At 50.9% G+C, this 15,950-nt stretch overlaps 4 protein-coding genes across 4 annotated transcripts; 3 read left to right on the top strand and 1 right to left on the bottom strand.

The window, feature by feature from the left end:
- Nucleotides 1-1,403: 1,403 nt before the first annotated feature.
- On the bottom strand, nucleotides 1,404-3,336 carry VFPPC_03355 (key lime pathogenicity protein; the record flags this gene model as incomplete). The annotated part of the gene is made up of 2 exons (XM_018282865.1): nucleotides 1,404-3,071; nucleotides 3,136-3,336. 2 exons carry the CDS (start codon nucleotides 3,334-3,336, stop codon nucleotides 1,404-1,406), a joined length of 1,869 nt encoding a protein of 622 aa, XP_018147511.1.
- A 4,192-nt stretch (nucleotides 3,337-7,528) lies between these two features.
- On the top strand, nucleotides 7,529-9,213 carry VFPPC_13451 (cytoskeleton assembly control protein Sla1; the record flags this gene model as incomplete). Its single annotated transcript, XM_018291228.1, has 2 exons — nucleotides 7,529-7,627; nucleotides 7,690-9,213. 2 exons carry the CDS (start codon nucleotides 7,529-7,531, stop codon nucleotides 9,211-9,213), a joined length of 1,623 nt encoding a protein of 540 aa, XP_018147512.1.
- A 2,040-nt stretch (nucleotides 9,214-11,253) lies between these two features.
- Nucleotides 11,254-11,571, top strand: VFPPC_17513 (hypothetical protein; the record flags this gene model as incomplete). The annotated part of the gene is made up of 1 exon (XM_022429214.1): nucleotides 11,254-11,571. The coding sequence occupies one exon, from the start codon at nucleotides 11,254-11,256 to the stop codon at nucleotides 11,569-11,571; it is 318 nt and encodes a 105-aa protein (XP_022285759.1).
- Nucleotides 11,572-13,150: 1,579 nt separating this feature from the next.
- On the top strand, nucleotides 13,151-15,796 carry VFPPC_03357 (microtubule associated domain-containing protein; the record flags this gene model as incomplete). Its single annotated transcript, XM_018282866.1, has 2 exons — nucleotides 13,151-13,447; nucleotides 13,511-15,796. The coding sequence occupies 2 exons, from the start codon at nucleotides 13,151-13,153 to the stop codon at nucleotides 15,794-15,796; spliced, it is 2,583 nt and encodes an 860-aa protein (XP_018147514.1).
- Between the last annotated feature and the right edge of the window lie 154 nt (nucleotides 15,797-15,950).

A 15,950-nucleotide genomic window follows, 5' to 3' on the forward strand; every position in this document is an offset into this window, starting at 1 on the left:
CATGGTTCAAAATAACGGCAGCCAGAATTTGTAGCACGGTGGAAAATACTCCATTCCGCGTAAGGGCACGCTTTACGAATGCGATTCGCCGTGCTGGGACTGTCGGGTTGAAAACAAGATCATGGAGGGGCTGAAGTATGCGGGCGAGCAATGACGAGATAGGGTTATATGTGTCTGAGGATGGCATGCTCTTGAGGTTCACAAAAAATACCCTGAGTGCGCTCGGTTTGAAACCAAATATGAAGGGCCTTGGCGAGATGCCTGTCGTGCAAACTGGATGAGTTGTGCTTCAGTTGTAAGGTGAGACTGGAATCAGAAATGTGAACTTCTGAGTTGGTGGGTCTGAGAAGAGACGAAAGTCACCACCGCCTCATAACGCGTGACCAATTGCAAAAGCTAATATGAACCGTTGGACTTGGAACAAAACGACTTCAAGTTGGGGATGAGAACGACTATTGAAATTTTGAATCAAGTTGTATATATTGATTCTATCCTTGTCAAATGACAAACGCCGGACCAACCACCCAGCCAGCAGTGACGCTGTTATATCTATCTGTAAAGTAACGTCCATATCCAAACACTTCCCTGCATATAGCTACAAAAAGAGGGTAGAAATGGGTATCCGTATCCAAAATAAAGCATCATGCCCGCAATGCTCAAACGCCTCTATAGAACTCATCCATGCATCTCCCGTAACAAAGCATAACATCGTAAACCATCCAGAAGTATACACGTGCATCTAGCTGTGCACCCCAAAAGGCCAACATCGATTTTGCATCCATGTGGCTAAAGGAAACGTGGTATGTGGCCGCAACAAAGCCAAGGTTTTGTGCGACAGTGTCTGTGGTCCGTTCTGAGGACCACCAATCCCCTTGGTAACGTATCCCCCCCACGACTCAATATCATTTGCGAAATTTGCCAGGCCAAAACAAGGAAAGGAATTAAGAGCGGTAAACACAAACAGATAGCGGACGAATAAGAAAGCAAACGGCGAAACACAAAAAGGAAACTCAAGAGCAGTAACAAGATCGACAACCGAAACGAAAGTGAGGGAAGGGCAGCAGCCTTGTGTTTGATCAAACTCCTCAGCGTAGTCTTTGGTTAGTCTCGTGAGGGCACAAAGGACGCTGACCAGCAATTGGGTGATACAGTTGCAGACCCGATGTATGAAAAGGAAAAGAAGAGAAAAGAATTTTTCATCAGGGTCGCGTTGCGTTGCGTTCGTTCATCAGTTGATGCTTCTTCCGAGTTCTTGCAGACTATCTCATCCGCCATTGTCCAGTACCCGCTTGCTCGGCCAGGATAGTTTGGGTGAGAGAGGGACAACCGGCCACCAATGGCCATGTGTCATGTCGCTTGAAGGACCCAAATTGTTGCAGCGGTGTAGCTGCTCATCTGGGTGCTTACAGGCTGTTCACAGACCAGCGATAAGACTGTTCCTGACTGTAAAACTCAGAGGGCGTAGATTCAAGAAGGGCAGGGTCAAAAGGACCACCTTCGCCCCCGGCCATGGAGAACTCATCAACAGCAAAGCTAACTTGGGGCATTTGCTCATACGAGAGGTCACCGCCTTGTGCATCTGTGACAGATGTGTCCAGAGGAGCGTGCATGCCTTCATTTTGGTACTGAATCGGGGCACCATCCCAAGATGTCATGCAGGCGTCACCTTCCGCATCACAGTCGGACGCGTCGTCATCCATCGTTTGACGCATCATCCAGTCAACTTCAACTTCGTCATCGGCAACAGCATCTTCATCGTCGGGTGCTGTGGCGGCCAAGTTGTGCTCTTCGTCATCTCGGGCGACCAGAACTTCCTCGAACCAGAGCTTCAGTTCTGACATTGGCGGCCAGTCACCACCTCCTTTCCCACCACGCTTCTCGTCGTTGGGTTTCTTATTCTTACCACGAGGGGCCTTTGGTTTGAAGTGCGTGCGGCGGAGGTGAGCAGCGGCATTGTAATACGCCCCATACTTCTTGCCTCCTGAACAGGCCTTGCAATCTGACAATGGCTGCAATGCCTGGACCCCAGAGGTAAGTCCGACTGTTGCTGGATCTCTACACACGTATTTCTTCACAACACCTTTGTGTTTGGCGTTGAGGTGGCGGCGGAGCTCATGGTCGCCACGAAAGCCTTCCGGATGCTCCCCGCAGAATTCGCAAAAGACCTTTGGTCCCTTGGGTCGCTGATAAGGAGTTTTTGGAAGTGCGACCTTGCCGGCTTTCTTGTGCGGTGCAGGAGGCCCGGTCTTGATATTCGCCTGACTCTCCGCCTTGGGGCGAATATGATTCGTTCTACCGTTGTGAAGAGTACGTTCAAGGGCTTCTCTTGCTCGACGGTCCGCATTAGAAATTGTTGATTTTGCACTAGAGGAGCTTGTGTTTGAAAAAGAGCGCTCCATAGATTGGGATGTCGAAGCTGATAAGAGGAGGCTGGTACTGTCAGTAGAGATGGGATATTCTTGGCCAGTCATGTTGAATCTGGAGCCCATCGCTATGAAGTCCGTGTCAGAGGCCGCGCTCAGGGCACAATGATTCTCTGCGCTGGTCGGCTGCAGTGGATCCTGTACTGAATGCTCGTCCGTCCGATCAGACTGAGAAGACGGCAGCCGGACCATGTGTGCGCCGTTGCTTCCGCCATAAGAGCTGTTCTGCCTCGTCAGAGGTTGGGTAGGCTCGAGAGCCGAGAATCCAGACACCATGGAAGGAGGGGCCGATGGAATAAAGTTGCTGTGGACATCATCGGGAGACAGATAAGTCCCATTTGAAGCAAAGTACGACTGCTCATCGTACCAGCTACGGGTTGAGAGATAACTGCTGGGGTGAATTCCAACATCCGGAACACTAGTGTTTTCAGTCATGCTGGACGAATGACCATTGATCGAGGCAGTGCGAGAAGAACCACCCAACAAGCCAGGCATGTTGGTCAAGGAGACAGCAGCGCCACCATACAGGGCAGACATATCCAGCTCAGAATGATTGGAAATGCTGCGGGCCATAAGCTGAGCTGGGCGGTCTTGTTGCGAGTACGCTCTTTGGCGTAATGGAGCATGCCAGTTGATAGCACGTCGACTCTGAAAATGATGTGTTAGCAATTGTAAATGCAGCACTTTACACGTGTCAGGTAAGGTGACTTACGTCCATGGCGGCGTCCAAAGAAGCTCGACCACCCCTAGAAGAGAGGGAAGTCCAACATGGAGAAAGATTGGTGGATGACTCGGGTACAGGAGAATGTTGTGACGCAATTTGGGGTTCGTAAAGCTCAAGTCTTGCCTTTACTGAGTCTAATTCGAGCTGAAGCTGTTCCTCTCTAATAGTCGACACGGCTCCCTGGCTCATGGCGCTTGCAATGTATATTTTGAGGACGACCGAACAAGAAGCGGCCTCGTTTTTACCGGGCTGATGTACCGGCCAGTGTTAGAGGCCAGGCAGGGTTGGTTAAGAAGTGCTGTAACAGAGCAACGGGTGGGTAAGTGTTTATCACGACCTTGTAGAATAAGGCCGCACAACCAAGTCACAGATGGACAGGATAAAAGTTTTCTGGCTAAAGATTCGGAATAATGCTAACCGTCTAACGAGGGTCAGCAGTCATTTGATGGGAAAAGCTGAGGAAGAAATGAAGGATTGGCGAAGGGCATGGGCGAGTTAAGTAAAAGGCAACCATGACATCCAGTGGTTCGAACAAGGCGGCGGACTGACAGGGGAGCGACAGGACTGCGAAGGTGCATGCGGCTCCTCCAGCGTCGCAGTCGCAGTTGGAGAGCCGTCAACGGGTGGGAGCGCACGACTGTGCTGAACATGGACGAGTGGGAGTACGTTGACGGCTTGCTGGCTTGATTGATCAATTTGGAGACAAGCCAGGGTTGAAAGACTGGCATGGCATGGCCACGGACAAGTCACTCCTCCACTCACCCACTCAACGACGCACACCCATCTGTCTGTCACTGGGAGGTCGTGTGCGTTGGCTTCCGAGCGCTGAAATTGAACTTTTGGGGTGTGGGAGGCACGCAGGGGTTCGCGCCGGTGACATGAGACCCGGAATTCAGAGGGACCAAGATGACTTTCTGTTGATGGTTGAGATGACGGCATGGGATAAGCTCTAGAGAAGCAATCCCTCCACAGTGCCCAATATTTGGCTCGGCACCGTTGTGCCCACCCCTTTCACCTGAAGTGATTTCTGAGAATGGGAATTCGTGACAAGGATCCTGGATAGTGAGAATCCAGCGAGATGTCTGCGCCGCAGCCTTCTTGGCCATTGCGGAAATAACCAGACATGACTGCCCAATACAGCACAAATCACTTCTCTGCTTGTATCTTGCAGGCCTGTGTCAAGTGAGAAGGGGTAGCTGGCTGGCCAGCTCGGTTGCAGTATGTTTCTTCATGAAGGCGAAGAACTCAACCTTCGTGTCAACCACCTTTCGATCGACGACAGACGAAGTCCTGGACATCCCATATGCAAGGAGCTGAAAGAAGTCGCTGATACTGGCTCGAATTGGTTACGATCCAAATCGTCTTGTCTGTTACAGGACCAATTAAGGTGACTTGGGTGTTGCCATTTCACTCCACGGCGTGCAGAACCCTGTTCCGCTCTCCAAATGGCCTATCATGTCCTGTACCTTGTTGACACGAAGCCTTGTGCTGTGTGGTTGAAGTGAGAGGGGTGTCAATGCATCCGATGTGTCTCTCAACTTTTCGGTATCTTGGACTGGCACCCACAATCCGGTAGTTGGGAGAAGTCCTGGGTTGGAAAGTTGGCGTTTCAAACTTGACATTGACGCCGAACCCCGTGTACTTGCTATCTCGCTGTCGGTGTGTTCACTTTGCATCTGAGTCAATCTTCAGGCTAAGTCACCAGTGTCATGTCGTCTTACCATGCCGCAACCATGTTGTTTCCATTGTATAGAGACTGGGGGCAGTTGCACAAGATGTACGCGGCTCCGAGTGTAAACTGATGAAGATTTTTCTTTGTTTGCTGGCGAGTCCAGTCTTCGCTGGCAATCATGAGGCCGGTCGTGCCTGCTTGCTTCCTGAGACCTGCATGCATGGTCTGGCCATGGCAAGAAAGTCCTACCAGGGAAGGAAGGCACGGTCCACAGATAATAACGCCCGATTCGCAGCACCAGAGCTGCCGCGTTGTACGCACACTCGATTGCCATTTCATTCTGAGGTGCAATTGCTCCTTGGGTGCATAGACTCTGCCTTGTGCTACCCTCCATCCACCCATCCATCCCACCCAACTTGACGCCTCCTGTCGGTCTCCAATACCGAACTTTCTCTTGGGAGTTAGTGGTATTGGGCACGCCCTTGCACAAGAATCGCAATTGCTTTCCGCACTGTATGGTCTTTTTCGATGAGACGACGATTGTCGAAGGCCGCGGCAAAGCCTCACCGGGGAAGCACGCCGATGAAACCGATAATTTGGTTGCCTGGTCCCTTGGTATCCTTCGCAGAACTGCGGCTGCCACAAGGAGCTCTAGTTCCCCATGTTGCCGCCAAGACTGAGTTGCAGGCGGATCAAGATATTTCGGTATCGAATATGTCCTGAGGTTGGAAATACGATAACCATGGGTCCATCTGGATAGGTATCCAGGCTACGATACCCCAACTCTCGGTCTGCTCACAGGGTTAAGTAGTGGTTCTAGGACGTCACGGCACTCTTCCTTCATCGAAACCAGTCCTTGACTTCCCGAATCTTCAAGAACGAAAATACGAATGTACAACTGCAAGGTGTGATACTGCGCAGCGTAGATGCTTAGGCTTATGGGATTCCTTGCTTTCAGATGGACCTGTCTGGATGCTTAGAGTTGCAATTAATATGGACCAGTCCTGTGACCCAGGGAGCGATGATCATCTCGAGTCTACTTGGTTCAATTTGAAGTCAAATGGCGTTATGCCCGGTCACTCCTCAAGTGAAGACAGAAGATGGGCCACGGAGTGATAATTCGCCAACGAACCAAGATTCTATGGCCGTAAACTTAACCCTTCCTCGGGCCCTTGGCAGTTTCACATCGGGACAACGCAACTCACCATCGTATTTTAATGACTAACGACAGCCGTCATAGGCATTTCCTTCATGCGTCGTATATCTTCGCTTGGAGTTGTTCCACAGCACAGCCCGCGATCGAACTGGCGTTTGGAGATCCCGCTGCACAGCCCACTTTGCCAATTCAACACCAAATCTGAGAATCAAAAACACCGCCACCATCGCTTCAGTCTGATATTGATTGCTACAGGGGTGGACGGATGACAGCACAGTGGGATCAGTGCTCGTCAACGCCAATATTCCAGGTTAGTCACAACAACTCTATCCTGTTCGTAAAACGGAGCCAATTCCTTCACAATGACCGAGCTGCTATTTCTGGGCTCCCTTTGGAAATACAATAATAACCACATGCAGGAAAGTTAGCGTCGCTGGTTTTGAATGGACCACTAAATGCCTAAATGCACAGGCGCCTTGGCATTCTGGTTCAATTGAGACGGCGATTGGTCGTGGAGGTTCCCCAATGTCAAAAAGTGAGGCGGACAACACATGCACAACTAGCACCAAACACACCAGACGCTGGACGATTCAATGGACTTCGATTCAGTCCCCCAGACGGCCCAACCCCGACCCATGCCGTGCCATGGGCCATGGCGTCTCCCTTCACCCGTGTCTCCAGAGGTCTGTTTCCACAATTCTTTCGAAGCCGCATTCGAAACTACGTTCCACCTGCTGTGCTGACAGGCAACAAGACTAGCGATATGGCGCAGCCGCTTCGCGCCGCCAGTAGGAACAAGACATCTGCACGGAATTTTACACTTTGGAGAAGCCCTGGTCGATCTTCGTTGATGAGGCTCTGCTGATAACACATAACCCCCAAACATTTGTCCACCTGACCTCTGCCACCAAGGTTTTGACCAAACGCCATGAGCAAGGGCTTCGGCTTTGTTATCATGGCTGGAGTCTCTGATAATCGGTTCCGTCCCTGCCGAAACAAAGAATTCTACGTCCCGCGTGTATCCGCGCTATTGAAACATCGCACTGCCGTTGTGTCCATGTGATATATACGGAGTAGTTTTCCAGAATCAGAGATATTCGGTGGCTCCAAGCACCTGCCTCGTTTTATTGGTATCGCAGGAGTTTGGTTAATTCCGAGCAGGCCGGCATCGGCTGAGACAATGACACCAAGAGCTGTGAATTGACACCTTGTAGTACCCAGCTAGTGGCATTACTCCAAGTCACCTGGCTAACAATCGAACGATGAAGATAGCTTTGAGCGGCTTGGGGGGGATTTGCATGAACCACGAAATAGTTTGACTGTAGCCACAATATGACCGACTCCATTATGACAAGAGCCGGGTCCAGTATGACGTACGGGTCCCTCAAGGTGTAGGTTAAGTAGCTCTTGCCTGGACGTCGGCGGATCCTCGGCAATTGGCAATGACACCTTGCCATCTTGATGACGGAAGCTGTGCTGAACCATCGCACTGTTGTCCAGAGTAGCAAATATCCTTCAGCTCTATGTGACCATAGGCGACGAGCTGCGGCAACATGCGCAGTCTCAACCTAGTATTTCTGGCTGGCGTTCAGCTTAGTACAGCTCGATCACCTACTTTCAGCATTCATGATGATTTGCTTGCATACCCCCAGGTACCATCAGTTCCTCAAAACAAACCGGCTGTCGAAGACTCCCATTGACTAACATTTTGCAGTTTGAAGTTGTTTTTGCCAACGACTTCATATCTGAAAATGATGCGCAAGCTCTGCTAGGTATCAACAGTCAACATCCTGTCAATTCGGCTGCAACCCCGCCAACAAGTGGTAGCAATGATCGCACCAGCACCACAGCGTACGCTGCCACCCCAAGTTCCGACAACCCGGATGAAATCACGAGCTACTCCTACGAGATTTTAAACATGGCGCCTCATCGCTACTTGTGTTCAATACCCGTGGTGAAACCGCCTGGGCCGGTAAACGAAACTGCCAACGCACTGGCCAAAGCCGAGGAAGAACGAGAGTATCGACGAGCAGCTACAAAAGGTTGGGAACTGATAAATGAACTGGAAGATGGTTGCTTGTACTATGTGTCTGGGTGGTGGAGCTACAGTTTCTGCAACAATCGTGAAATTGTACAATACCACGCCATATCGGCGTCAAACAATGGGCAGGTTCCCAGGCGAGACCCCAACGGCCAAGAGTACGTTTTGGGAAGGGTGCCAACCCTTCCTGCAACAACGGGAGATCGTAAGCAACGACGACAGCAACGCGGCGCCAACGATCCCCCACGCCCTCCGGCCGAACTACAAATAAAGGGTGACCAGCGATATCTTGTACAGAGGCTCGAAGGCGGCACGATTTGCGACTTGACGGGTAAGGACCGCAAAATTGAAGTTCAATACCAATGCGTACCGGGCATTCAAGCGGACAAGATCGGATGGATTAAGGAGGTGGTCACTTGCTCCTATGTCATGATGATCAACACGCCCCGGCTGTGCAGTGATGTCGCCTTTCAACCGCCTGTAGAAAGGTCGGCAAACCCTATCAACTGCAAACTGATTTCTCAAAGCGACCCATCCACGCCACTTTTGGATCAGCACGCAACACCCCCAACGGCTGGCAGCGAAGGCGTCAAAGAGAGTGTTCAGACAGACAACGACAAAGTTGAGACGGACGAGAAGAAGGATTCTTCGCAAGTCACTATTGGAGGTGTTCTGGTTGGAGGCAAGCGAGTTCTTTCTGCAGGAGATGACAATGGAAAGCCCCTGAAGCTCCAAGCCAGCCATTTGTTTGCACCTAAGCCAAAGATTTTGCAGGTAATTGCCGAAGCGGCCAGCAAAGAAAAGGGCGGGAAAATCAAGGGCCTGTCGGAAGAAGAGCTTGAGAAGCTAAATGTCGATCCGAAGGCTGTTGAAGAAATGCGCCAAAAACTCAAAAAGCTTGCTGGTGAAAAGGGTTGGAAAATGCAGTTATTTCAGATGAACGAAGACGACGAAAAGGAGCTGTTTGGGTACGTGGATGATCCGGATGGCGAGAAGAAGGACGGTCAAAAGGATTCCGGTGACAAAACGGGGGATACACGTAAAGCAAAGGGTGACAAGGATGCCATAGCAGACAAAGGCGCCAGTGGAGGCAAAGATACGGTGAAGGAGAGGAAAGGTGCGCATTCTAAGGAGAAGAAGAAGCAGGACGACGGATCAGGAAGCGAGGAGAAGTTTTTTAACCGTGACGAATTGTAACTACATTGGGAAGTTAGGCGTTTTGGTTTGCTCATAGTCAAGATAAGTAGATTTATAAACACGGTTTCAATTGGACGTGTTTGGTGGCAAATTGTAGCTGTTCCCTTAATTGTCATATTTTTTTTTGGGACGACGTGGCAACCCGAGAACAGGTGCTACTTGAAAGAGTGACGAATGAAATCTTGCCAGATTCCATGCAGCGAACATTATTGCACAAGGTTGGCGACGAGTACGATTTAGCTGTTCATTACGAGTACTTGAGCGTGATGATGAATGGTTTGAGTTGTCCAATGGACTGTTGAGACATGGCTGTTTCTTTCAAATAACCTGCACAATCCAAGACGATTAGTCGAAACCATAGAAATAGCTCGTATGACATATATTGGACATCAATGGGATATATTGAAACCCAAAATCGAGTACGGCGCAACGGTGACCAAACTCACACTCCGTACGGGGCCTTTCAGATCATTTGCTAAATTTGTGTTGGAGCAAATGCTAGTCCACATGAGCGGATTCGCCGTGGAACATCGACAGACAATTGTACAGGGCAAGTTTAATGCTAATATTTCGGTGAGCGAGTAGTTCCTCGAGCAGTTTTTCGTCGCATAGATAAAGAACCAGAACATGTGTGGCGAAAGATTTGTAACACAGATTGCTTTTTGGTATGTTGGAACAATGCATGTGTGGCGCGAAGGCCGGGTTACAATTGGAGGCATTGAGTAATTGACGATTTTGAGCTGCATGTCGGTGGCATCATGCTCCGGATTTTGTCATGCTATGATATAACTTTACTTATAATAATGTTTCGCACTCCATATATGGAGTATCTATAGGACGAGTTTGTGATTTATGATAAGCGTGCCATCTTTGCCCATTTACGCTGCAGAACTTGCAGAGTACTCCGTAATGATATATTACCTAGGTACTTATAAAGGGGCTGAAGCACGGAGTGGATGTGGCCCTGGCCACAGAACTCTAAAAATCGACTTTTGTCTCTGCAGCGTAAGGAGTACGGAGTGTGCTACCACAGAGAGGTATGAGCAGATAAGACAGTCATGCTTCGTTTATCATTAGCCTAGCCAATCTAATATTAGGCGTTCGAGAACATGACCTCATCTCGGCAAGTCATTGTATCTCGCCAATGCAGGCACTTTACAAGAGCCTGGATGATGGGTAGAATAGACCAGGTTTAGGCGAATCAGTGGCCCCACCACTGGAACTAACATGTAAAGCAAATGGAGACTCAACGGGAATGGCTTTGGCTGTTTGAGGCGGAGACAGGAGAAGGTTTTGTGGCATCCGATGTGTAATGCCATAGGTTGAACCAACTTGGTCACCGTAACCGTAATAACGGAGACTAGCCCACGAGCCGCGGTGGCCATGCGTATGGCTGTGTTCAGATTGAAACAAACCAACTTCATTGAGCAGAGGAGGAGGAAAACACCAAACTGGCAGGCAACTTGCAACACAAGAAACGACGCCGGAACTGGGGGGGGAGGCAGGGTATGTGGCCAACGAACTGGGGATCGATAATTTTTAGAGTAGGAATTGACGAATCATTTGGCTCATCACCTTTTCAAGCAGCCAAGAGTCTGTTGGCTCAGTCCTCCATTCTGGCTCTTCTTTGTCGCAGAAATGAAAGGCGGTGATGGTGGCGGATTGGCCATGGTTTGGCTGACTTTTCAAGGCAAAATGCTGAAGCCGGCATCTGGGGACCCCTGCTCCCCGCTGCATTGGAATGCCATCTGATTGGTAGTAAGAGCTCCAGGATGGAGAAGAGGGCACGGAGGATGGAACGTGCCGATTCAGGGGCTAGTTGACAATCGCCCTGCAGACAGTTGACGAGGCCAAAACGGACGATCAAAGAAAGTGTTGAAAAGTCGGTGATGGCATCGGGCGATTGGCTTTGGACGGAAATGGATGGCCCATGCAACCACATCAATGTACTCCGGATGAAATGATCGTGATGGCAATATTCCACCAATTTGAACTGTTTAATCTGACACGCGCCCTTGGTTGCGGTCAGTGCGAGCCGAAATGGTCGTGTGCTGGGATCAGCAAGGTCAATTAGCTCAGGGCTATGGACCAGCATGGAATGACCGACAGCTTATCAAAAAATCAAGAGGGTATAACAGGCCATGTGGTGTGGAGAGAACGAAAGGTCGAACATTCTGGTGCGCCGCAGAAATATTTTTATCACATTTTTGTTTGCTTTTGGTTCGCTGGATGAAGGAAGCATCACCGAGCACGGAGCAGTCAAGTCAGACCAAGCTCTGGCGTGGGAAAAAGAAAGTAAAGTACGGAGTAGCATGGCGTCGGATGCTCGATGCGGCGCTCGCGCCGTCCCTTGTGTGATGGCGGGAGGAAACCAAGAAGTTGAATGGTAATAAATGGATGATGGTCAAGCCCGTGGTTTGGCGTTCCTTGCCAGGATGTGATGATGGGCTTGGCTGGCCGCTTGGCTGGCCGCTTGGCTGGCCAGGGGAAAGGGAAGTGGAAGGGGAAATGTGGAAGACGATCCACAAGTCAAGTGGTCCAAGGCGGCGTCCCCAGCCTTCGCAAATTCGCCAAAAGATGAGGTTCGATGGAGGTCAAGGTCCAACAGCTGCATCAGCTTCGTCCTCTCTTCGCCCCTTTGAGAAACCAAGTCCAATTGACCGGACAGGACATCCAGAGCTGCACGCCAATCCATGCATGGCGCTACGCTGCTGCACGGCCCTCGTCTGCCGACGCCCGACGCTTCACACCTCTGGTTTGGTCCTTCAGCCCAAAGGCCCTGACTTCCGCAAAATTCGACGACCAGACAGACCAGACATTGACTGCTTCCAATTTTTGACTCTCTCAGCTTGTTGACTCCCCCCTTGCTTGGTTGGCTCCATATTGTCTTTTGAGCATTCCAATCCCCTCCGTATTCTTCCTCCTAGTGAACATACCTACCGAACAAAGTCCCCCTTGGCCTTGTTCTTTTTTTTTTGTGTTGTCATTCTTGTCTCTTGTCTCGGTTTCCGGCCCTCTCATTCGACCACAACTTCTGCCCTTGTGTTTCTATTCTGGATACTCGCCGACCTGTCGCCCATTCTCATCGGTTGTTTCTGAGACAAAACGAGGCAAAAGAGCTGACCTTCTCTTGGTGCGACGATCCGGTACCACCACTGGCGTACGTGCTGCTGTGCCGTGGCCTGCATCTGTCGCGGTAGTCGTGCTACTTATGTTGGAATCCAGTCAAGTTGACTGTTCACCTCGTACACGACTGCAAACCACACATCGTGCGCACATCATCCACGCGGCAGACTGCAGACGCACCTGTTGTTACACAAGGCCAACCGCTATCCTAGTTTTATATTCTGCTCTCGACTCTAATTGAATCCTGCCATGCTGCGCCAGCTGAATCGATAAGCCCCCGTCCATGCTCGCCGACGTCGCCATCGGGCAGTGGAACAGAGCAGCACCCGGTATGCTTGCGCAGTCTCAACACTTGTTACAACAAATCACCGCCTAAACGTTCGATCGTCGTCGAAATTGTCGACATATGCTTCCTACGGACGGGCTTCTTCCAAGCTCTCAGTGGACCTGCTGACGAGACACTTGACGCTGTCGCCCTTTTATACATCGCGGACTGAAACCGGACTCTGGCTTGTCTGGGAAACCTTGCACGTTGAGGAGCTGGTTATCTGAATCATATCCGGATACGAGATTAAACATCTTACTTTGATTTGTATTCTCGTCAACCATGGATGGAGCTCAGTCGCAAAGTCGGCAACGACCCTATCCTCGTGCGCCGTCACGATCGTCAACTCACACCAACACTTCACGTGTAACACCTATCAGCCCAACCAGTTCAACTTCACAAATTGCCACCTCGCCACAGCTTTCCCAGTCTCATCCAATCCATCGATATCATCATAGTCGATGTGCAACAGCTTCGCCGCAATCCATGTCGCGACCGACACCGCCCCTCTCCCGGCAGGAGAGTATCGAGTCGGCCCGGCAGCCCGCGCTGTCGTCCTTCTTACAAGAAAAGCTACAGAGGGAGCGAAGAACCGAAAGCGAAAGACTAAACCAGTCGCAATCATCTTTGCCCAGGTCGAATCCCGATATGGGCGGCTCTGTCGACCTTGGCCGAGCACCGAACTCCCCTCTCAAGACAACGTCCGACGTCAACCGACCACAATCAAGCGCCGGCATTGACCAAGGCAAGAAGAAGGGGTTAGGGGTCAAAGAAATGGAGAAGGTACGCGATATCCAAGTTATTTTGGTGCCACACGCTGTATATACTGACGATGTACTGGCACAGGTGATTTCGACCCTGCACAAGCAAAATTTTGACTTGAAGCTCGAGCTTTACCACAGACGCGAGAGGCAGACGACATTGGAGGAGCGAGTCGACGCGTTGGAGAGCGACAAGCAACGCATCGAAGAAATCAATGACAAGCTGTTGATCGAATTAGAGAAGCGTGACAAGGCGGTTGAGGAAGCAGTCGCCATGATCGTAAACCTAGAAGCAAAAGTCGATCAGCTCTTTCGAGAGAGAACCATGGTACAGCATATTGAAAATGAAGGCTTCTTCTGTCCCCGCGACTACGACCTTGGTTACAAGACCCCAGTTCCGCAAGGTGTCGGCCCTGATGTTGGAAGAATGGAAGACGATGCTAAGGTTATCAATCGAATGCCCAGCTTCTTGTCTGACCATAGCGAAACGACGCAAAATCTCCGCAACGTGTATCTGGGATCCAAGGCTAGCATGCTAAGCTTAACACGGGTAGCAGAGGGCTCTCCCGAAGCTGATAATATGCAAGCGTTGGGTAGTCCAACTCTTAGTGTACTTAGTGAAAGCTCATTTGTCAGTGTCTATGGTCGAAAGGAGAATGGGAACCAAGCCGCCACCGATGTCGACGAGACTTTAGTTCTTGATGAAGCAGACTCCACTTTCATCAACGAGGCGAATGAAGAGCAACCGCCGCGGAAGCATACCCGATCCGTGTCTTCAGGTAAAAAGGGAGGCTCTCGTGTAAGTTCTGCAGGCCAATTTCAGTCGATCACAGATGTTATCGCTGGTTCACCACTCCAGCGGCTGGAAAGGCTCGACATGTCCTATGGGAACAGAAGGGAGCAAGTAGGACCGCAGGGTCAGACAAAAGACTCTGTGAGAGTTCAACATCTTTCCGACAGCAAACCAGCAGGTTCACGAAGCCTGAAACAAGACAAACGTGATGCTCTGCGAAGAGTAACAACTGATGGACAAGGTGGTGTACGGCTAAACGACCAGGTTCTCCCTCCTACGCCGGATACGATATCGAGCTCCACCTTGAACCGGTTTAAGGACTCGCACGATGCCTTTTCGCAGCAGGATCTAAATGAAGAAAATAGCAATGGGGTTACGTTGAACCCGCTTGGTGAACTAGGCAGAAGTCAGGGGGATGATCGCTATCTGGTGATGCCAAATGGACCTCCCGAGGAGGCAGACAGCTGGGCGTCACCAAGTAAGCCAACACTTGAGTCGCTTTTCGCACACAGAGGGCCTGCTATTACTCGCCCGCGGTCCGCAGATGAATCAACGGCGTCTCATAGGAGAGGCAAAGGCTGGGACAGCGATGATGACGATGATTCAGACGCCCATTCATTACAATCAAGCCTTGACATCTGGATGCGTGAGAGCGCTCAGCCTTCGAGGAATAAGAGTCGTGTGTCGCCGGATCTTTTTGGATTCCCTACCGAATCGTCGAAAGGCAGCTGGGCTGCACCGACGATGTTTGGACCAAATGGAGCTGGAACCGATAGCGCTCAGGTACCGCCAGGATTTGACTACATGCGTGATCTTTTTTCTGTCCGACAAGGTCTCTTCGCCGGCGCGGCACCGCCGCCACCAAACAGAAGGTCTAGTCTTCACGCACGGACAGGGTCGACGTCAGAAGCCGCATCACAAGGGACGAGCAGTCAAGCAGGAGACCAAGCGCCTCAGTCGACTGCGCGTCGTCGAAGCTACCACAGCCGGCAGAACAGTGTAGACTTGGGCAGGAGAGATGATATGCGAACTCCTGTTCAGAGGGATCAATTTGCACCGCCGCCTCAACCTCATAGCGACCAGAAACCAAAGCACTATCCCCCGATCTCAGGGCAACAGCATGGAGCCCGCGCTGGCCTCAACAGGCTCTTCCGGCGATCTACAAGCGGAGCACCTCCAACACCAACACCCGAATCTGCCACCCCTGTCGAGGGTTCATCGTCGGAACAATTCAAGAATTTTTCTTCCATGGGCGTTCCATCATGGGCAAACCGAAGCAGCGCAGTTGAAGATGAAAGATCGGGGGCAACCCCTCCACCCATTATGTTCAATCCTCGCCAGGGCCGACGCAACACGATGGGCGCAGAGGGAGAGTTGGAGAAACCGACGGTTCAAGACCTGGGTCGGAGCAAAACACCAGGCCCAGCCCCGGCCGCCGCCGCAGCAGCTACCTCGACAACTGTACCGTCAGTAGATGTCGACAGTAGTCCAGCAGCAGGGCCATCGGGAACCGGCGGCCGAAGGCGATGGCTACCCGGGTTCACACGCACAAGCAACTTGAAGAACAAATCGGGTTAGAGACCGCACAGGTTTGGAGGTGGGAAGAATGGAGCGATCTTCCATGTAACAACAATATCATAACTATAGCATGTGGGTGTTAGGTCATTGTAGCCACGCCCACCAAGAGCAAAAATCGGAATGCATTATCCGTCATGGGAAATATTTCACTTCA

This window comes from Pochonia chlamydosporia, chromosome 2 (genome assembly GCF_001653235.2).
Source record: "Pochonia chlamydosporia 170 chromosome 2, whole genome shotgun sequence".
Classification (NCBI taxonomy): Eukaryota; Fungi; Ascomycota; class Sordariomycetes; order Hypocreales; family Clavicipitaceae; genus Pochonia; species Pochonia chlamydosporia.